General features: G+C 37.2%; 1 protein-coding gene across 3 annotated transcripts in view; it reads right to left on the bottom strand.

Moving 5' to 3' along the window:
- The window catches only part of LOC5570339 (triple functional domain protein), a 298,245-nt gene that overhangs the window by 50,600 nt on the left and 224,186 nt on the right, over positions 1 to 23,459 (bottom strand). For 2 of the 3 annotated variants that reach the window (XM_021843781.1, XM_021843782.1), the window contains exon 9: positions 16,048 to 16,123. In XM_021843781.1, the coding sequence (XP_021699473.1) occupies positions 16,048 to 16,123 (76 nt within the window). The remainder of the gene's footprint in view (positions 1 to 16,047; positions 16,124 to 23,459) is intronic. The other variant, XM_021843783.1, reaches the window with a different exon arrangement.

Below are 23,459 nucleotides of genomic sequence, written 5' to 3'. Positions count from 1 at the left end.
TCATTATCCTGTGTTATTTATATACACAAACACGTTGGAAAACTTTAGGAACATAACTGTGCACTGTTTTATTTTGACGACTTCATGCGCTTTTTGAATAGCGCCCAAATCGTTGATTTTAGCGATATAGTTTGCTCGGAGAAGTTTCTTGGTATATCAAAGCGCATATTTTGGTGCAAAAAGTGTTGTGATCAATCCACCGTGAGATAGAAATATAGTATGTTCGACAAAGTTGTAGAATTGGCAATTTGAAAAAACTTTGTCGAAGACACGATTGTTCTATCTTTTATACTTTTTGAGATAAATGCCGTTGTATGTGAATAAATAGTATTTTTTTGTATCTCACTACCAGGGTTGGGAAAAAATCTGAAATTCACTCTACAGTAGCCAAGCAAAGCCAATCACAGTCAGCGAAGCCAGTGAAACTCACGCCCATCGCTGCTGTAGGCAAAATGCCTCGAAAATAGCAAAACACCCGTTGCTAAGGGCAACCCAGAATTACTGTAGAAAAATGTTCTATTTCCCGCATTTAGAGCCTTCAATGACACTCATGATTTAGAAAATTCGTGCACCCAACATAGGCTACTTGATGAGATTCACGTTTTTAAACTACTGTACTGGGAGATCCACGTGATTTTCTCGAAAATTCAAGCCTACTACTATTACCATTCCCAGCACTGCTCACTACTAGGTGGATTGATCACAAAACTTTTTGCATCAAAAGATGCGCTTTAATACACCAAGAAACTTCTCCGAACAAACTATATCGCTAAAATTAAAGGTTTGGGCGCTATTCAAAAAGGGTATGAAATCGACGAATGCAAACACAGTGCTATGGAAGAATTTAAAAAATCCGATATCCCGTTCTCAAGCCATTTCGTTACATACAAACACCATTACCGTCGTGCGGGGTGACATTGGGCCATAAGGATGCCTTTGGGCCAAGATTTTTACAGCAAACTAAAACCAGAACAATGAAAACAGTGTGGCAAGCTTCAAGAATACGTTATAAATAGCCACTGGAAGGTCATGGATTAGTTTTTTGGCTTCCTTACTAGCCATGAGATGCATCGAAAAGGGCGGTCAAAGTCACCCCCTAGGCCCAATGTCACCCCACGCGGCGGTACATTTTTTTAATGTAGAAGTTGGAAGATAGAAAAAAGAAGATTATGCGACAATTCTTACGTGTTGACTCAAAACATTATCTTGAAATAATATTCCTCGCGTTTAGTATCATACAGGCGTATCTGCAGTGATCGATTTCTCTTCGTCGATTTTCTCTTTGGATTAGGACTCAAAATTCAATCGATTTTGGTGACATTTTATGATGCAAAATGACGAAGGACGATAAGTTTTATCTACTGAATCAAAAATAGCATTCGAAAATAGTCACCCGGCCAAGTAGTAAGCTAAAGAGAAAATCGATGAAGAGAAATCGATCATTGCAGTTACGCCCTTATGATACTAAACGCGAGATTTGTAGACTTATGGTTATACACGTTTTGATTATCTCAATCCTACAAGAAGTGCTTTAATACTCTTCAAGTACATCTGCATTCAAACCGAAGCATGTGCAATAATCACGTATTATTTCGAATAAAGTAATGAGTAAATATTTGCAACCCAGTCGCACAGTATACTTCTGATTACAATTACCAGACGACCAATCAAGCACCACCGGTCAGAAAATGTCCGCATGGTCACGGATGAGTGACAATTGCATTTGTGGTCGATTGCACGTCCAGGTTTCTGCGAAAATGTTGGTCTTCGTTGACATCCATCGAGAAGGTGTCAATACGCTCTGCTAATTGAACGGTAATTGAATCTATTGGTTGCCACCCCTTTTGCATTCGTGTTGTACATATTATGTAGGTATGTTACGATGAAAGCATTGGATCAGGACGGTGAAAAGGGTAGCAGAATCACAATTGATTACACAATTTTAAAGACGCACAGATGTGTGACATTTATGACTTGTGCAAGTGATCAACTGACGTTATAAGGCTGGATTGATTCTCTCAATAAGTTATATAACATAATAACACATTCAATTTAACTCACTTGAAATAGCAATTCAACGCAGCATACAGTGACGGACAAAACTTTAGGACCACCTCATTAACAAATGTCTTCTACTTTCTAGCGTTATGTTCCGACTAGGACGTAGACTGCTTCTTAGCTTAAAGTTCTTATGAGCATTCTTGCATTCGTATTTCGAGTGGCAAGGAAGTCGAGAAAATTTCCCACCTGGAACAATCTTCTACCGGTGCGATTCGAACCCACGACCCTCAGCTTGGTCTTGCTGAATAGCTGCAGGTTAACCGATATGACTATCTGGGCCCCGCTGAATTCCTATGCTTTTATTTTCTAGCAATGCACTGCAGTTTTCAAGGTAAATATTTTGATAATGCCGTAGAAAATATTTAATATGGACATTTTTGGTGACGATTTTGTTTGATCAAATAACCCCTTACTTTTAAAAATTTTAGTTTGGGGAAATCAATTCATATCTTACCAGAATATAACGTTTCTGCAACTGCGTTTTTCGTTAAATTGAATAGTAAAATTATGCTTTTAATGTAAAGTAACATTTACTTATATGCTAAAAATACAAAAAAAAATGCAATTATAAAAAAATAAGTGAGGTGATCTTAAAATTTTGTACGTCACTATTGATCGCTCGTGCTGCATAACACTCTTTATGGGAGTACATTCTTAACAAATGTGAACACCTGCCAGCAATGTCACATCCCATTAAAAACTGATCAGCTTCAAAAAATCACTTCTATTAATGACAGCTTCGGACTTGCTGACATGACCCATGTCAGGCACAGAAAAAGTATAACAGTGGCGACAGTCTGAATGTAATTTTCTAATTAATTTAACATGTTTGTACATGCACACAAGCCAAACTAATCCGCCTCAGTCCTAATCATTTCCTTTTTCGGCTGCCTGAAAACGCATTCAACATACCAGACTTTAATGAGATGTCCACGCCGAACATGGATGCCGACATGAATCATGATGACTGCCGTGGTGTGGATTCAATTCCCTCCGAAGTGATTAATTATAGCTTGGTGCTGCTGCTCTGAACGACAGTTGAATGCTTTGTAGAGCAACAGAAATGCAGCTGGCTGTGAAATTCCATCAACAACTGCCAGCATGTTTGAAAACTTCGCACATATGGATTTGTTTATGCGGTTTAGATTTTTGACCAGACGACCTTCCGAATTCGCCCCCCTTCTATGCGCTATTGCAACTAATTATTTCCATTCTCTTGACCTGTCGTCAAGTCACCATCATAACATTTGCGAATTCCATGAGGCAGCTTCGTTATTATAAGAATCTGGTTTTTCCACTACATCACCAATGTGAAGCAGTGTTGAAAACACTGGTTTTGTTATGTGTCAGCTAATGAGTCCGGCTACCAGTCAACAGAAATCTATCGACACCTCCAAATTGTACGTTGTTTGCAAGTTGATACGATTTCGCCCTAATATGGACGTGTCATAAACAAAAACAGCAGTTTGTTTATTAACGAATTCCTAAAACAACTTATTAATTATTGAGCGAAATCAACAATGCGGATAACAATGATAAAATTTGTCAGTTTTTCAAGCATGATTTCATCAATCGTATCAATTTTCGTAATCTAAAAATAATTAACGGCATTGGTGCTTATTGGCTAATTGGTCTTCTGTTAAAATGATTTAAGTGCTAAGAGCTTATTCACAAATGTCATAACGATGGCACATAAGGTAATAGAGCAAAATCTAGAATGCCGTGAAAAGTGTACTGCGATCTGTAAAACTTGGTCACCTTTTGCAGTACCGTAAAACTGGGTAACTTTGATAATGCGGATAACTTTGATAGTTCTAGACTCACAACATACTAAACGAAATAACAAAGTTTTTGTTAATCAGTTAAGCAAAACGAATGCAAAAGTAAAGAGTATTAGTAAAACACTTCGTGTTAAAGCTATATTCGTTAGAATCAAATACATTTGAGGATTTATATGCAAATATTGAAAATGAATAAGATTTTAACATTTTTCAAACGCTCATAAACAATCTGTTCTACGATCACTATTTGATGAAGTCATAATGAGTTCGTCACTTATCCTTGATAGCCTAGTTGTAGTAGAACATGAATTCGGTCTCAAATCTCTTAGCAAAAATAAAAAACTGGGATTATTTTTGTCATCTAAGTCAGAAATTTTCATATAGCGTTAAACGCCTAGAAGTATGCAACGCCCTATAAATCTTCCATTATTTTCAATTTTGTTCGATTCATTGAGCTTGCAAAACACGAACGGCCGAATACTCGATTTGGCATTCGTCAACGAACCAGGTGATGCAGAGTTAATCAAACCGCCGGCACCTCTCTTCGGGATTGACAACCACCATATGCCGTTCGTTCTTCGAATCAACGCAGAAGATTATCAATTGCAATACGTTATGGATTCGAATCAAACATATGACTACGATTTTCGTCACTGCAACTTCGCTGATCTCAACACCGCCATCTCCTCTATCGATTGGACTACGTTGTTTCACGGTAAGACAACAGATGAGACGGTACATATGTTCTATGATACTCTGAATGGGATTCTCAGCGAAAATGTACCGCGAAGACGTCGTAGATGTCAACCATTTAAGCACCATTGGTGGACTTCCGAGTTACAGAACTTACGGAATGTCCTCCGGAAGTCTCGTAGGCATTATTTTCGGACAAGAACGGTTGTTAATTATGACAATCTCCGTTCAATTGGAAATCGGTATAACGAATGCCAAACGGAAGCATTTCGGGCCTATATTTCATGACTGGAGACGACTGCTAAACAAGACCCCTCTTCGTTCTGGAACTTTATTCGTAACCGCAAACGCTCAAGTCGGATACCAGCTGAGATGACACACAATAATTGTTTTCCGCTAACTCTCCTGAAACATTAGCTGACATGTTTGCAGATTGCTTCGAAAACGTTTACCGTAACAGCTCGCCACCGTTTATTTCCGATAACCTCAGGCAGTCTCCTGGGTTTGATATAAACTTCCCGCTGTTAGAATTAACTCAACACGATGTTTCATCAGCCTTGAATGAACTTGCTATTTCCAAAGGACCAGGAACCGACAATCTTCCTCCAGTGTTCCTAAAAGAATGTTCCGCATCTCTGCAATTGCCTCTATGCATTATTTTCAACAGATCGCTCCGTGACGGAACTTTTCCGCAGCTGTGGAAAGTAGCTTCAATAAGTCCGATTTTCAAATCTGGTTCCAATCAGATTGCCGAGAACTACCGCAGTGTTTTCATTCAGTGCTGCGTGGCTAAAATCTTCGAAAGCTTAGTTCATAGCGCTTTGTATGCAGCTGCTCAACCGTTAATTTCAGATTCGCAACACGGTTTTGTTAAAAAGCGATCAACCACTACGAATCTGATGTTGTTCACTGATTTCGTATCGACGGCCCTCGAGAACAGATAAAAAGTTGATGCCATCTATTTCGACTTCTCCAAAGCTTTCGACAGAGTTCCACATGATCTCGCTGTTGCGAAGCTGAACTATCTGGGATTTCCGCGCTGGATTACTGATTGGCTCCATTCATATCTGACAAACCGTGACAAAATCTCGAAACTTCGCTATTACATCTGGCGTGCCTTTCCGGCTTAAATCACCCAAAGTGCTGTTTGCCGACGATCTGAAAATTTACAGAACCATTTCGTCCCTTCTCGACTGTTGTGCTATTCAAGCCGATATTAACGAGATTCAAGTGTGGTGCATTGAAAATGGAATGGAGCTGAACACCAAGAAGTGTAAACAAATTTCTTTCACCCGACGCCAGTCCCGAATCGACTTTGAATATTTGGTGGGCTCAGATATCTTGGAGCGCGTTAAATCCATCCGCGACCTTGGTGTCATAATCGATTATAAACTGCAATTCAACGAACATATCAGCATCGCCACTGCCAAAGGATTCGCTGCCCTCAGATTTATTCGACGTAGTACGAAACATTTTCAGGATATCTACGCTTTGAAGTCGTTGTACTGTGTGCTTGTTCGAAGCGTTCTGGAATATGCAGTCTGTGTGTGGTCTCCACATCATACTACGCAGATCATCCGAATGGAAAGAGTTCATCGTAGCTTCGTTCGGTACGCTCTTCGCCAGTTGCCTTGGGCAAATCCAACTGATCTGCCGGATTATAGAAGCCGGTGTATCCTCATCGCTTTGGAAACGCTCTCTGCCAGACGTACAAAACTACAGAGACTGCTTGTTTTCGATCTGATTGTAGGAAATGTCAATTGTCCGTCGCTGTTGGAAAATGTGTCCCTGTATGCTCCGTCAACTACGTGAACGTAACCTGCTTTTTGTTAGACGCCATAGGACTTCATACGGGTTTCATAACCCTCTGGATAAATGTTTTCGTGCGTTCAATAATGTGAGTGTTGTGTTCGACTTCAATATTTCAAAGTTTGTTTTTTAAAATAGAATAAGGATCTTAGAGTACGATACAGTCTGGGGAATTTATTTTTAATTCTAGACGGTGATAAATAAATAAATACGTTATTATCAAAGTTACCCCAAAACAGAAAACCTACTTTCGATTATATGAAAAATTATATATCCATTCAGAATAAATCTTTTGGCAATCTATCAACTGCAATCGATAGTTAGGATACCAGTACTTGTTTTAAAAATATGAATTATAATTCTTTGAAACAGCATGTATAATTATTCAAGTTTTCTTCGAAAAAAACTATCAAAGTTACCCCGTTTTACGGTACCAAGGGACCAAATGCAGAACTAGAAGTAGTACTAAAGCCGAGTGGGATGGACCTGCTTCCACTGTTATTAATTGAAAGCTTTCTTTGCCAAAGTTGCCATTTTCACATTCGTATATCGTGTGGCAGGTACGACGATACTATACTCTATGCCCAAGAAAATCAAGGAACGTTCCATTACGAAAAGATCATTTGTTTTCTCTCTCTGTTCGGATGCGCCACTGCGACCAGTATTTAGATCTATTGTGGCATTACCCGTATCCTTAGTGTATAGTGCATGTCGCATTACTCCATTTCCATTGATAGGTAATGAAGCATCGATTTCTGTACAGTTTTTGTTTTGATTCCTCAGATATTGATAAAAATCGACTATGATGAAAAGGTCCCGCTATTTACACCCTTCATAGAAATTTAAATCTCAGCGAAGGTGCGCCCCTTAGCAAACATAATCGATTAAATTTCTGAGGAACCATGCAACGGAACTCTAGTCACATCTTTGTTTCGCTTTTAGTTTAGTCCCAGAAAAATACTAGAAAAAAGGGAAAAACCGAATCAAGCTAGAAAATTTGTTTAGTAATCAGAATTTACGTGAGTCCTTGAATTACCAGTACTTACAGTCCTTGTTGAGTTAATACTCATGATTGTTATCCTGGCTTCAAGTGTAGTCTCGGGACAGAAACTGTTGCCAGTAACAAGGACTTTGTGCCGCGAATCCTTGAATTACCAGAACATATTACCCTAGCCCGACAAACAAGATGAGACTAGGGTTCAAATTGGTAGATCTTACCCCGTAACACACCACGAAAAGGTGATCTACTCGCGTTACGGGTAACGAAAAGATCATGGACCGACCGGGAATCGAACCCCGACACCTTTGTAGCCGCGGGCTCTAACCACTCGGCTGAGGAAGACCCCAAACTTCGTCATTTACTCCTTTTCTCGATTATCTCGTTTATCCCGATGCATGTCTTTAAAGGTCAATTATGCATGAACTATATCTACTATCCTCTACTAAACGACTCGACATGAAGCACCCACTGCTAAGCCGTGGTAGGTTGGTACTGTATTAAAAGTACAAATTGTCAACCGAGCATACACCATGTCAGTAGGCGGAAAAGTCGGAAAACTGAGGAAGAATACCACACAGCGTATAGCTAGGCCACACACGATGAACCATATATCTACATTTCCTTCATCGTCAGCACTCCTCCCAACATCCTGTGGGATGATTTTGTTTAGCATTGAAGTTCATTTTTACATGTTCCAAGGGGACAATTCACATGGTTTGTTCTACAAGCTAATAAAATACTTTACGACCATCTCGTATACTGCTCCATAACACACCATCATCGACTGGTCCATTTGCTTAGTTCACTACCGAACGATAAACTTGGCCGTTATGGTAATGTAATGGAGTTGATTTGCTGCATCCGTTTTTCGCTGTCAAGAGATTTACTGACTCGAAAATTTTAAAGGCGCTATTCAAAGTTCTCAATTTCGACCATAATTAGCTGCGAAAACGTGTATTAATCACCCCTACAAGCATTTTCCCATCCAGAATACTCTTGCTACAATCTGAGTAAATCGACGAGAGCAATTAAGCGACAATCATGGAGGCGCAAACAGGACACAGCCGCCGACCGCCGTTTCCTGATTGCGACGTAACGATGACGGTTTGGTGATATCGTTTTATTGATTTCTTCACACTTTTCCTCGGAACGTGCAGGAGTGCAGAAGCGAACCAGTAGAGCCATGGATGTAGCCAGGTTTTCTGTCATGGGGACGAGCTATTTCAAAAGTTCGTTCACAAAAATCATTTTACAAACCCCAAGTAACTATAAGCACTAATAATAAGCCCCAAATCAGCAACACAAATGCATTAGAGCACTACAAGTGCAGACACGCCTAATAAAAGTATTACCTGCGCATAGAAATCCCTAATACTACTTCATTAATGTTTCAAAGAGTGATGCGTACAGGACAATATAGAGCCAATACTATATTCGCATGTAGGGCTATTCCAATGATATCCAATGTGTTGACAGTTATACCACGTGGTTAGTGTTTGCATTTAGCGGTAAGAGAAGCAAAACATAAAAGTTGGTACCACCACATTCGTATATTTTATGACGGTATCAGAAGGCCTGCTTCAGAGGCACGTTCCCCACCAATTGGGTGATTTATGCCATACATATTTTCTATAACCCGATAGATTTAAAAAAAATCTTTCATAGTTTTTGAGGAACTTTCTGAGAAATCTACAAATAAGATTCAGGTATAATTCCTAGATTAAATACTTGGAAATTTTCTTAAGAAACTCTTGAAAGTTCCGAAAACAATTATTGTAAGAGATGATTTGTCACCATTATCAATGCAATTATTGCGTACGCTCAAAAAACATCAAGGCATCGTTAAACATTCGTTATGTGTGGCCTGTGCGCAACGGTGTCATTTCCTGTAAACACTCTGAGGGATCCAAACCAATATCAGTTAAATCCAGAGATGACCTGAACTGACTGTTGAACAGAAAATAAAAGTTCAGCTCCAAAAGATATGCAGAATTGATAGCATTTTAGTAACTATAGAGAATAATCAATCGAAAAACGTTTACTTGGAATCATTCGATGAACTGATTTTGTCAACCTCCTTCGAGGGATTAAATTTATTACAAATTAATGCTCGAGGATTGAACCGTTTTGAAAAATTCGACTTTGCCTGTGGTTGTGGACGTTTTGCTTGTCGGAGAAACTTGGATTAAAGAATCCAGATTTTACAATATTCGAGGGTACATCTGCGTTCATTCTTGCCGTACAACATCAGCTGTCGGGTTGGCCGTTTTCGTTAAAGAAGAAATTAAGTACGAAATAACTGCCAATTCAATAGATATTGGATGTCATCATATTGGATTGAAATTATTGACGAAACCTAATGCAGTCTACATCCTTGAATTTACCGTCCTCCAGATTATGAATTCAGCAGGTTTTAGATACAAAATCTATTCAATTCGTGTTAGGAGACATGAATTTGCCAATCAACAACTCTGATTCTAGAGGAATTCAGACTTATTTTCAGCTTCTCGCTGCATATAATATGGTTGTAACAAACACGATTGTTACGCGACCCAGCAGCAATAATATACTGGACCATATAGTTGCTGATGCAGACAACTCCCACCAACTTACCAACTTTACCGTGGATTGTAACTTCAGTGATCATCGATATATCTTCACTTTGTTCCGCACTAAAGCTTCCAAGGCTACCAAAGTGTATACCAAAACTATTACTAACTACAGACGATTGGACGAACAGTTTCAAAATTATTTTAACTCGTTCGATTTCAGAACACTGTCTCCAAACGATCGACTGGTAGCGATCTCTGGAAATTACACGAATCTTCGTCGCATTCATTCAAGTAGTAGATCTATCGAAGTGCGTATCAAAAATAACTGCTGTCCCTGGTTTAACCTGGAAATATGGGAACTAAGCAAAGCATCCAAAATACTATACCAAATATGTAAAGGCAATCGACAGAATCAGCAACTAAAAGACATTCTTGATCGTTCGAACAAAAAACTGGCTGAATGCAAGAAACGAGTAAAGTCTGTGTATTATCGAAAAGTCTTATCGATCGATAACGCAAAACATCTCTGGAATTTCCGAGCTGATCGGAAAAAGTCAGTGAAAGCCAAACAACATGCTTTTCTAATCAACGGAGTTGAAATCACAGACCCTGAGAAAGTTGGTGATGCTTTTAATGACTTTTTTCGACGGTCGGTCAACAACAAGCTCGCAACTTGGCATCAAACGGCGCTTTAAATATGTTCAATACTATGGACAGATGCAATCTCTTTCGATTTTTGCGACCTACGTCGAAGACTGAGGTATTTTCAATCATTAGCAATCTGGATGCCACAAAGGCAACCGGAATCGATGGATTTCCAATAGCTGCACTGAACCAACACTCTACGCACCTATCCGTCATATTAGCAGATTGTATCAACGACAGTATCAGTATTGGTGTCTATCCTGAATGTCTGAAGCAGTCGCTAGTGTTTCCAGTTTTTAAAGGAGGAGATCCCATAAACCCTACTAACTATAGGCCCATCTCAGTTCTACCCGCGGTCAACAAGATATTTGAAAAGATGATCTACATCCGATTCTCAAGTTTTCTTGAGACCACCGGAATGCTGTATGAACATCAGTTTGGATTCAGACAAAGATCATCAATCGAAGTTGCAATTCTGGAGCTGGTAGACGAAATTTCAACTGCTGTAAACAAAAAGAGTTGCGCTGGATCCATATTCTTGGATTTATCTAAGGCATTCGACACAATAAATCATGAGATGTTGCTGAAAAAGTTGGAAGCTTACGGCATTCGTGGAGTTCTTCTCAATATCATCAGAAGCTATTTGTTCAATCGGTATCAACAAGTCGTCGTCAATGGAATGAAGAGCAAAGCCTGCACAGTATCTTGCGGTGTACCACAAGGGAGCAATTCAGGTCCCTTATTTTTTCTCATTTATCTAAACGATATATCAAAACTACTACAGGTTGGACTCGATTATCCGGAGTATCGATTTTTTTTTCACTCCGGATAATCGAATCCTCCGGATAATCGAATCACTAAGAAAAAAATTGAAATCTTCGATAAAAGAACCTAAATATTATCTTTTATTGTTGTTTTATTTATATCATGCGGTGGTGTAGCCAGAAATTATTTCTAGGAACAGTAGGGGTCATTACAAGAAAAAAAAAAAAATTTGGCCAGCATACACACAAAAAACCACTTTTTCAAACCCCCCCTTTTCTTAAATACGTTCAAAACTGAAAAACCATTCATATTGTATATTGCAATACCAAATTATCTCAGATTTATGCATAAAAATTGAAAAACAAGAACATCAAAAATCAAATTACGGATAATTGAGTCTAAAATTCCGGATAATCGAATCTCGGATAATCGAGTCCCCGGATAATCGAGTCTCCGGATAATCGAGTCCGACCTGTACTTAGAGGTAAACCAAGACTCTTTGCTCATGATACCGCCATCTCATACAAAGGTCCACACGCGGAAAGAGTCGTAGATAAGATGACACAAGATATGGAGCTTGTCACGGCATATTTGGAAAACAATCTGCTAGCCCTAAACCTGAATAAAACCAAAATGATGCTTTTCAGCTCACTCAAATGTGACAACGAGATTTGTCCAGATCTGGTGATTAATGGTACACAATCTCCCAACTGGTGGAGAACTTGCCTTTGGAGCCGGCCTTCTGATACCAATACGGTATCGCAGCTTGGGGTTCTTGAAATAAGGTTTATCTTAAACCATTACAAATTCAACAAAATCGCTGTATACAATCAATCCTAAGCTCACGCTATGTCTGAACCAGACGATTATAAAAATCGAATGTACATCGGATTTTTTCTCGCTAGAGTTTAGTATTTGGGTTATATTTTCATAATCGGAAAGTTTTAAAATATTCCATCGGTGAAATTTTAATTTTTTCCACTTTTTAGTCATTTTTCATACAAAATCCCATGAAAATCACGTTTTCGACGCGTTTCAGCCCATACAAAATGTATGGAAAAAATTTCACCGATAGAATATTTTAAAACCTTCCGGTTATAAAAATATAGACCAAATACTGATCTCTAGCGAGAAAAAATCCGATGTACATTCGATTTTTATAATCGTCTGTTTCAGACATAGCGTGAAGCTTACCGTACCTTTTCCAACACGTGACCTTTACGAGCTACCTGAACAAAAAGTACCACCAATACTAGGGCTTCACATTCTTCAAGTTGGAACTTCAATGTACAAAATCATCAACGAGCAGAATATTCACCATAACTGGTCTTTCGCAAGTGCGTTTCATCAACACCGAACCAGATATGCTCATTATCTTCAAAGACCGGGATTCAGAACGGAGATAGGGCGACGTCGATTCGCCAATGTAGGGCCGACTATATATAATTAAATCCCAGAATAGATTAAAACAGCTCCCACCCAATTTACTTTTAGACGGAAGCTAAAACAATACATTCTTAATAATTGCAGAAATTTGGTAATTAACTAGTGATAAGAGTCATCTGAATTACGAACTAATTTACTATTAGACAGGTAGGATACTGAACAACACCTTTTAAAAAACAATAGTTCAGTAGGGAATGTTCAAAATTATTTTATCGTGTTTTTTAACTGGAATACATGAAATTAAAAGAAAAATTATTGCAAAAATTTGAAGAACTTTTTGATAAATCTTCAAATGAACATCAGGAAGAATTCCTAAATTGAATTCTTGGAAAAAATCTCTGTTGGAATCGTAGATAATTGCCTGGAGATACTCCTGCAGCAATCGCTATAGAACCTTTTATTCTGTAGGGGTAATTCATACAAACCCGAGTAGGAATGCTTGAAAAAATAAACAATGCAACAAATTCAATGCATCTGAGTCATTCTGCAATTTTTTTTTTGAAGTAATGTTGGAAAAATTCCTTGCTAAAGAAGTGTTTAGAGGAGCTCTCAGAAGTATCCCTGATCTTTTGTTTTATTAGTCTTAGGTTGCTTGTCATCAAGAACTTCCAGTGAAAAGGGATTCTTGGAGGTATCCTTGAAGTATTTCATTGAGTTAGTCGTGGTAGAATCCCGAGAGAGTTATCAGCAGTAACTTTTAAATTAATTACTGAAGAAATCTACAAAAATGGCCGAAATTAACCAAGCAATAAAAGAAAAAAAAAACTTTTGAAATGATTTCTAAGCAAATAAAATTCCAAAAATGTAATTCCAGGTGTAATTTCCGACCAGATATAGGATTTTATAAATGGATACAGATGTCTTGAGGAATTTTTTATCGAAAACTTTTGCAGATTTTTTAGAAATTTTCAGAGGAAATTATTAGATGACCTTCTGAAATATTCTTAGAATTCAAATAATACCTTGAAGTATTTCTGAGGATTCGCTTAAAAAAATCCGAGGTACCCCTAGGAAAGATTTCTAGAATAAAACAGGAAAATTCCTTAAGGAATATTAAAACAAGATATATTTAGAGTAATAAACAGATGAGGAGAGGGGATTGCAAAGCCGAAATCTCTGAAATATTTCTGTGAAGATCTTTAGTAGAAGTCTTTACTGCCCATACTCGCAATACAGTCCCATCAGGAAAATCATCATGTCGAGAAAAACGCAATTGAACATTATTGCAAAGGTTTTCGTAACGCCGCTGCAGGCAGCAGAAAATTCTAGTGACATTACTCAACACATTATCATTAGAGTACAAGAGAATGAACAACTACTAAAGTATTGTGAATACGGTTGTTTTTAATAAATATACAAATCCAAGATACTTGCCAATGGAACTCGTTATCCGAGTACTTTCCTCTTCAAATTTAAATATATCCGCATACCAGTCCCATTACTTGGGACTTGCTTACTTAGTTATCGCGCATCTTGACACATTTATTGCCAAGCAGGGTTCTGAATTTTCGTATCAATGATGCGAAATCTACGATTTTTCGCACGTAAGGAGAATGCTTTTTTCGCTTCCTCACGTGAACATCTTTTATCGCTCACACTAATTTTCCCTGGAGCTACGATGGTGGATAACCGAAAATCACTCCACTCTGTGGATAATTTGATTTTCACTCCATCATATTTTCGCTCACCAACTGCTCCGGAGAATTATCACTATGTGGATAAACAAAAACTAGTGCCGGCTACGGGATTCGAACCTAGAACATTGCTAAAAACAACCGCGATGCGTGCACTCTAACCATGCAACCACACCAACTTGACGAAAGGAGTGGTTAATTTGGTGCATAAAAGCAACTGCTGCTCGTGGCGATGGGTACAGGAAAAATTCTCCATGGATCGGAGAAAGAGAAAACAAACTTCTCACAGCTGCGGAAATGTGCAATTATCTATTTTCGCTTTGTTTTGTGGACGGATAAAATCGCAAGGCAGCTGATCGCTGAAAATTGCTGTGAGGGATAAATCCATTATCGTGAGAGTGAGTGAGAATTCGGAAGCCTGTTGCCAAGTTTATCATGGATTCCAAGGGACTTTTCCTTTTGCTACTATAGTGCTTTCATATTTTAATTGCAATACTTATTATACAATATAAAATAATATGGTGGTCCTCAAGACATTCCTGGGTTTGATGAAAGCGTTGCGGCCGGCCATATAGGAAAAGTAGTTAGGATTCACCTGCAGCATGTTGTAGTATCTGACACACAGGTACTAAGGCGGGTAAGTTTTGATTGGCCTGATTTCGAAAAAGCTGTTGGACATTTCTTAGATATCCATAATGCTGGCTTTTCATTGGACCTTCTTAATTATCACCATTAGTGTCGCTAAACGTACTGCTTGACCAGTCGACGATACCAGTGGTGGTATGCTAATTCCCATGTTAGCCCAAAAAGCCTCCCCTCCATGTCGTTAGATTTAGGTAATTGATCAGAAGACAAAAGTTATGACAGCTATAGGTTTGACTTAGAGGGAAGCTATTTATCTTATTTATAATTAAGACTCTCATAAGGACTAGATATGTTTCAATCACTCATCGCACCAGAAGCATTCTAGACAAAAATGAAAAACAACATTTGTTATGGAGTGCAGATAGTTTAAAACACTGTAATTTGTAGCATTTCTTTTTCTTATGGGATGAAAACTACGATGCAAGATTACAGAAATCAAATTGGAATAAGGGTACATGAATTTCGTCGTAATCTACTAGTGGGACTGTTATGCGAGTACTTTCAATATGGGACGCACATGATTTGGTATTTTTTCGCATTTTGTCCATACAAAAATACAATTTTAAGTATGATACCATGAAGTACACTAACAATAAACATGATTCATGAAAAAAACTCAAAAGTGATGAAAATTGAAATGGGACTGTTTTGCGAGTATGGGCAGTTTATCACGACGCAAGAATACATAAACGTGAATGTTGAAGACAATCTAACAATCTACGTCGGCCAGTGGAGAGGGAAACGGTCACCCCTTGGCTACGCTCTTGTGCAGAGCTAGAGGCTACAACAGGTATGGAAGAACTTTTCCCTTTTGTGCCTTTTCCGGAAGAGTTCATTATCGAGTTATCGACGCTCTTTGATAAAATAACTACATGTCTACATATTGAGAGGGGGCATTCGTTTCGCGGAAGGCTTGGCAAATTGTGTGTCGCTAATTTATGAAACGAGCTCATTCTGAAGTTGGAGTTTAACTTTTTGCTGTTTTCTTTCCAAAAATTGAGTTAATATCTACTTACCCACTAAAAACCTTCCGCTTGTTGACTGGCGATGTATGTTGGTTTGGCAAAATGCAGTCATTTTCTTGGGGTACTTCTGAAAAGATAAACAAATGAAACAGACCATTAGACTAGTTGGCACACTTGAAACCCACTTGTGTGTATCAGTTGTATAGTTCTCAGCATCAATAAACAAGCCGCCAACGTAATATGAGCAATCTCGGCAATTCGATGGGCAAACTATAAGTACATACTACTGGCGACCTTCAATTGGTTTGCTTGATTTATCGTGGCCATAAAACTACCAAACGATGGTCATTTGATGGCATTTTCATTGACCAAACCCACATATCTGGTGTGTATGCAAAGCAAACAGATCCCCGTCGCATTTGCACGAATCTGGGCATCTAGCTATAAAACTAAATTTGTTGTACGACTCTCGTAGTCTGCCGTCGTTACAGCAGCTAGTAGTCCTTCTTGGCCAAGCTGCTTGAAATCAAATGCAATTTATCAATCATATTTAATTCTAGTTGAATTGTGTGTACTCGATCGCTCGTAAATGGCATAGAGAAACTGAGACGGGGGAGACACCCAGAGTGAGCATTACCTTACCCAATAAAGAGTGGAGTCCGAAGGCGGTCGTTCATTCAACCATGCAGGTTATCCCCCGCAAAGCAGTACAGTCAACTCTCCATGAGTCGATATTGAAGGCATCATCGACTCATAGAAATATAGAGTCATGTAACAGATCCCCTTTGGAAAGCTGTTTCGAGGGACCATCACACCATGAAACTTAGTTTCTAGTAGGGTTCCATGAGTCGATATCGAGTCATGGAACATCGACTCATGGAAGTTTGACTGTATATCATTCAGTACTGAAGGACAGAATTTAGATCATAGCACAATTTAGCATCGGATTCGATCGTTTAACATTTATGGGAGAATTCTGGATAAGGGCAAACTAAATCGGGTGGTCAAGCTTTACAATTTTCAGTACATTTTTCTGCGATTAATCCTTTCTTCATCAAAAACTGTCAAAATAGCGTATCAAAAAAATAAAAATAAAAACATTTGTGATTGAGTGCACGATTAAAAAATCCATCCATTATGATCTGTTAGTTTAGTTAGACAAAGCATGTGGCAAGATTTTGGAAATAATTGTAGAATTTCTGTAGAAAAAACACTCAGGGCATACAACAGAATCCATTAAATAACCTTTAAAAGTCTTGCATAATTCATGGAGGAGTTCCTTGTGCTTATTATAGGGATTACTAAAAAAAATCTCCGGAGAAAAAAAAATAAAGAGATCCCTGCAGAAATCTTTGGAAGAATTCCCAAAAAAATATTTGAAGCAAGAGCAACCATTTTTTTAGAAAATGGTAGAAGTAAAATATCTATAGAGAAATAGGATTGTATTTACGGCCGGTTTGTTCTCTTCGTCATGGGTGGTTTTCTAAAAGCTATTGGGTTCGAAATTTGCATCAATATTTTTAGCATATGAGTGCATCTTAGTGCCAAAACTCAGACTATTTAGATGATAAATACTCCACATGATGAAGAGAAAAAAATAGAATATTTTTAAAGACATTCTTAAAGAAATCTCTAGAGATGTTCATAGAACAATCAATGGGAGAATTTCTAGAAGAATCCAAAGAGAAACACTCATAAAATCCTAGAGAAATTTCATTCACGATTACTTAAAAAAAAATCCCGATTCAGGTTTCTCAAGAAATATAAAATGAAATCATTCCAGGAGCAGTTGAAAGAATAAATTCCAAAAAAAATCTTCGGGTAATTCTTTAGCAAAATTATTTTGAAATTTCTGGTAGAAACTTTTTTGGTAAGCCCACATAGTATAAAAATATACTCCTGTAACAAACTTAGGGAAGCTTTTTGAGAATGGCCACCTCAGTCTCAACTTGTCTGATAGCTTCTAATAGATCTTAAATCGAGACCAACCATGACATCTCGGGTAACTCGTTTAACATATAAAATACGGTCGTTGTACCTCTAGTCCTCTATAGTCGCACTAGCGGCTTTTACGGCCGATTTGCTATAAATCATTTCAAGATATTTTTTGACGCGAAGGTCAGGAGCTATATATCTAAGTACTACTGATTAACAGCTGAATTTTGTTCAAAAAAAGATCGAAATAACTAGTTTCGATTGAAATTTAAGCTTCCTTGTACCTATAGTAGCACTACTAAGACACCTTTTTATATTAAACAAAATAAAGGAAGAATTAAGAACTGACATCTTTTTATCCATTATTCAAAGGCATGTCTAAGAAAAATGCTGAGAATCCAAAAGAGTTGCATGATATTACTGATTTTGGAAAATTTCGCGAACACATGAGCAACCGGCAGTAAAAAAGTGCGGAACCTTAAGGTGAAACAGTTTGGAATCAAACTTCCAAGACTGCGCTAAAACATCAAAGGCAACTTATCTCGCGAAAAAAGCATCCAACAACAGTGCATTTTATATTTTGACTTTGTGCACTAGCAGATCAGAAATGTTTGCCTACTATTTCTCCAGTTTAATGCCTTTTAAAACGTGAGTAGGTGCACAAGCCGCCCTTCTTTGCTGATCATGCTAAAAGCGGAGCATGCGAACAACTGCCATTTTTTTTGTTTAATGACACAGTTGACTGTACTATTTTAGTGGTGTATTATTTTCAGAAAGCTACAACAAAAAATAGATCTCTAAAATAAGTCATTTATTAAAAAAATCATCAAAAAAAGCTTGAAAACAATCTTTTTTATTTCACTTATTCTAATCTAGCGGACTTTGCTGCTCATATTTGTATAGTCGGCGCTATTGACATTTTCAGCATACTAATCACGTTATTGAGCATATGATGGCAAATACTATGATTTAATATCGATGGGGCGAAACCTGCGAAGAAAAAATCTTAAAGCGACTATGCAAATATCGGCAGTTTGGGGCATGTGTGCCAACCCTGCTTTTTATAAAAAAACGACAATAGTTATTTATGCAACTGCAAAATAATGATTTTATTCAGCACGAGTCGTACATATAAACATATAAATACGACGAGTGTTGGAAAAATCGAGTTTTACAACGACCCAGACAACCAAAATGTACGTATAACGAAATCACCTGGAGGCTTTATATGTGCAAAATTTCACTTATAAGATGTCGCGAAAAGGCCTTCTACGTACAAAAGTGGAGGCGATATGCGTGCATATATTATGTGATGAATAATAACATACAATGCGAGTGTATAAATATTCTACCGAATCAACCTGTGATCTTATGCGACTTAACTTATGATAATAAATGTTGATTTGACAGCTGCTACGGATTGATGCGACTTACTTTGTACGAGTGTACGAGACGAAACAAAATGTATAAATGAACTCAGAAAAGAAGTGTTTTATGCGAGGAAACTTATCAAACTGACGAGTTTATCCATGGTGTTTTGCGGGTTTGATGTAATTAGTATGAATAAACGAGTTGTAACGTGAACTTTCATGCGATTTCTGGTTGTCTGGGGAAGTGCATAATTTTTTTTTTGCCAATTATGAAAAATGCCGTTATATTTGGATTATTTTATGGAGAATAAACGTTGAAATGCAAGGTGCATATGGACATTCATGCGTAGTAAGAATTCAGTATTTTTCAATCAGGTAGGCTGTGAGATGACAGTCACAAATTTTGACGCTTCCACTGCTCATCGTTAAAGACAGATCAAGTAAGACGCCGTATACAATTTTCAGCCATACTTTAAGTCATTCATGTGCTGAATTGTCTATTCATACGTATACACGAATCGTCCCAAAAAGCTCCCATCTTTATAAAGTGAACTCACAAATCCTACTGCCTCCTCCACGTCCTACTTCAACTCAGAATCCTTCACAGCCAACTAGCTTCTGATTCTACATCCCAGTCTACGATCCGAATTAGATTCAATTCGGTTCGTCAATCAGATGTAGAATCAGAACGCAGCTGACTAAGTCATTGAAAAATTCAGAGCAGTTGAATAGATTACGTAAGGATGTAAGCCGACGTCAATTTGATTACTCCCAAAACAGTACTGAAAAGTGCTACTTTTCGATACGAGTATTAGTGCTGAAAAGTAGAACTGTTTCTTTCGGTAGGAAAAGTAGGTCATTATGTTATCCATTCTCTAGATAAAAAGTAGACTGGTTTGCAGAGGAATTGAAAAAAAAAAATTTTTTTTATTCAAAGCCGGTGTCCGGGATTTGAGGCATTCGAACACTTCGAATCAACACAGGTTTTTCTAATGATCAACTATTCAAATGTTTTAAATTGAATCTAGCACACGACACTGAAGACAGCCTTACAGTTGGTCGGCGTTAAGTCAGAGGGGACCGAGTACAAATATTGGGATATTGGATTATTTTCTCATTAGATGCGAAATTATCTAACCTCCATTTAATTTTGATCAGATTTGATGAATGATGAATACTGCGTGAGTTATGTTATAAATTTACTCTGAATGATCAATAAAAATCGATTAAAGTATGCAGTCAGAGTGGACCAAGTGCTTATTACCATAACAGCGGAAATGATCAGCGCGATGAGGAATGCGTGGAAATGAAAAATATTACAAGAGATTTGCAAGATTTTCGACATCAAATAATTCTTCTATTCATCCATCAATAGAAATCTATAAATATTACTTAATTCGATGCATTTGATTTTGAATTTTGACCATTTACCATATTTGGATGGGTGGTCAGAAATTGCAACAATTTCAATGCAAACAGAGTGGACCAAGTGTGGAAAAGCAATAAACTGATTGATTATTGCATTTTTTGAGTATATTTCAGCGTCCAATAGAAGTTTATGGTACCGTAAAACGGGGTAACTTTGATAGTTTTTTCGAAGAAAACTTGAATATTTATGCATGCTGTTTCAAAGAATTATAATTCATATTTTTAAAACAAGTACTGGCATCCTACCTATCGATTGCTGTTGATAGATTGCCAAAAAATTTATTTTGAATGGATGTATAATTTTTCATATAATCGAAAGTCGGTTTTCTGTTTTGGGGTAACTTTGATAATGGAGTATGCATCGAACAAAATTGAATGAATAACGAACATTTGTAGGGCATTGCATACCTATAGGCGTTTAACGTTATATATGGAAATTTCTGACTTAGATTACAAAAATGGCCCCAGTTTGTGAAAATGCTCTTCGCTAAGAGATTTGAGACAGTATTCAAGTTCTATGATAACTAGGCTTACAAATATAAGTGGCCAACTATTCAAAAGTACATCAAATAGTGATCGTAGAACAGATTGTTTGTAAGCGTTTTAAAAATGCTAAAATTGTGCCAATTTTTAATATTCGTGTAAAAAGCCTCAAATGGTCTCGATTCAAATGAAAACAGCTTTTATATGGAGTGTTATACTAATATTCTTCAGTTTTGCATTCGTTTTGCTTAACCGATTAACAAAAATTATGATATTTCGTTTAGTATGTGGTGGGTTACGCACTATCAAAGTTACCCGCATTATCAAAGATACCCCGTTTTACGGTAGTTCTATGGTGTATGTATGGAATGCCTAAGAACCCGCTCATTAGACCAGTATACTTTTCACTTGGTCCACTCTGACTGAACGCATCTTTGAATATTTATGGTCTTCAATGCTCTGACCCTGCAAAACCTTAATTTCCAAGCTATCGTTAGGCCACTGATTTCGGTATTGACGGTATGGATTATTGAATGATTTACGATAATGATGTCTTACGGTTTTGATAATCTGTTTATCTTAGATATATGCACCGAGTTTGACCATGCAAGCATTAAATGATTGATATTTTCCTAGAAATTGTTCAGTCAGAGTGAACCAACTCACTGAACGGTGGTCTTTAGTTCAGTCAGAGTGGACCAAGTACACATAGTCCATCAAAAAATCGTTTTATCATAGGCTTTGGTTATGATTTTTCATGATTATCACTTCACATTATACTATTTGAAAGTAGCACAAAAATGTGTAGAAATATTGAACCAAAATTTAAACAAATTTAAATATTACAGGGCGTTAGAGTTAAAGTCCATTTTGCTAAAAATAAGAAAAATGTCACTTGGTCCACTCTGACTTAACGCCGACCAGTTGAGGTCAAAATACGCGTATCTGTCAAAATATACAAATTCTAGTAGATTTGAATGCCATAGTACTAAATTAGGTTTTTCATTTATGTATTTAATCAAATGTATAAGTTGTTGTGGAATTTGAACGAAAAAAGTATTTAGTATTACATACGAAATCCAGTTTGGTCGGAGTAAAATTTATGAAAATGTAGACATCATCAACAAAATAAGGCACTATTAAAGGTTTCTGAAGGAGAATGCTGATTTTTTTTCTCCCAAAGCTATTTTTTCTCCAAATACACCAACAACAAAATGTTATTCAGCGTTTAAAGTACTTTTTTACTTATCTACATTAAGATTTTACCATTTGTATGTGCTGATTCAGTATAATATTATACAAATCTGCCATAATAATGAGTAATACATATTTCGTATGGAGTAAAGTCAAAAATAACAATTTCAATTTTTCGAATTAGTTCCGTGTATGATAAAGCTTATTCTAAAGAATCCCCTTTTTACGATAAACTTAGAAAATAGCCAATTAGCGTCTACTTTAAAAGTACCGTAATCCGGGGTAACATTGATCATTTTTTTTAGTTTTTCCTAAATTTTTCATTTCACAATACAAATGTTACAAGTTTCATATTTTTAAAACAAGTACTGGCACCCACCGCTCCTAACTATGTACTGTATTTTGTTTTTCGAAAGATTTAAACATGTTTAAATAAATGTTTTAAGTGATTTTTTGATTCAGCTGATATGGGGTAACATTGATCACCCAAGTAAACAACGTTCGCTAATATTAGAAATGTCGTTACTTACTAAAATCAGGGCCCCTGAAGCCGAATATGAAGACCAAACTCTTACAAGTCATTTACTTTTTGAGTTATTTCAAAATTAATAACACCTTGAACCGCGGAATACGCCTAAAAGTAGGCAATTTCCTCAGGAAATTCTACATTCGTAATAGTAATTAGTTAATGTTGCCTAATTGAATAAACTTATGAAAGATTTGACAACGGAATCGTTTTCGGCGATGCCATTTTTATTAAGAACCGCATTTTCCTTGATCACATCGTCTGCAGAACTCATGTGAGACATGAATTTTCGGTAGTGTCAGTGAAAATGATAGAAATCATTGTTTCAAAAAGTTGACAAATTTGCGCATGAACTAAACGCAATTTTGGCAAAAACCTTAATTATCATTAGCTTATGAATATACGAAAGAGAGGCACCATTCATGGTTCGGAAATGTTTCATCAATAAATCTTTATTAGAGCGTTTAACAAGATGAGTCATCCCGATCAATGTTACCCCGCTGATCAATGTTACCCCGGATTACGGT

Source organism: Aedes aegypti, chromosome 2 (genome assembly GCF_002204515.2).
Source record: "Aedes aegypti strain LVP_AGWG chromosome 2, AaegL5.0 Primary Assembly, whole genome shotgun sequence".
Lineage (NCBI taxonomy): Eukaryota > Metazoa > Arthropoda > Insecta > Diptera > Culicidae > Aedes > Aedes aegypti.
The sequence above is the reverse complement of the archived record's forward strand: the minus strand, read 5'-3'. Positions and strand labels throughout refer to the sequence as shown.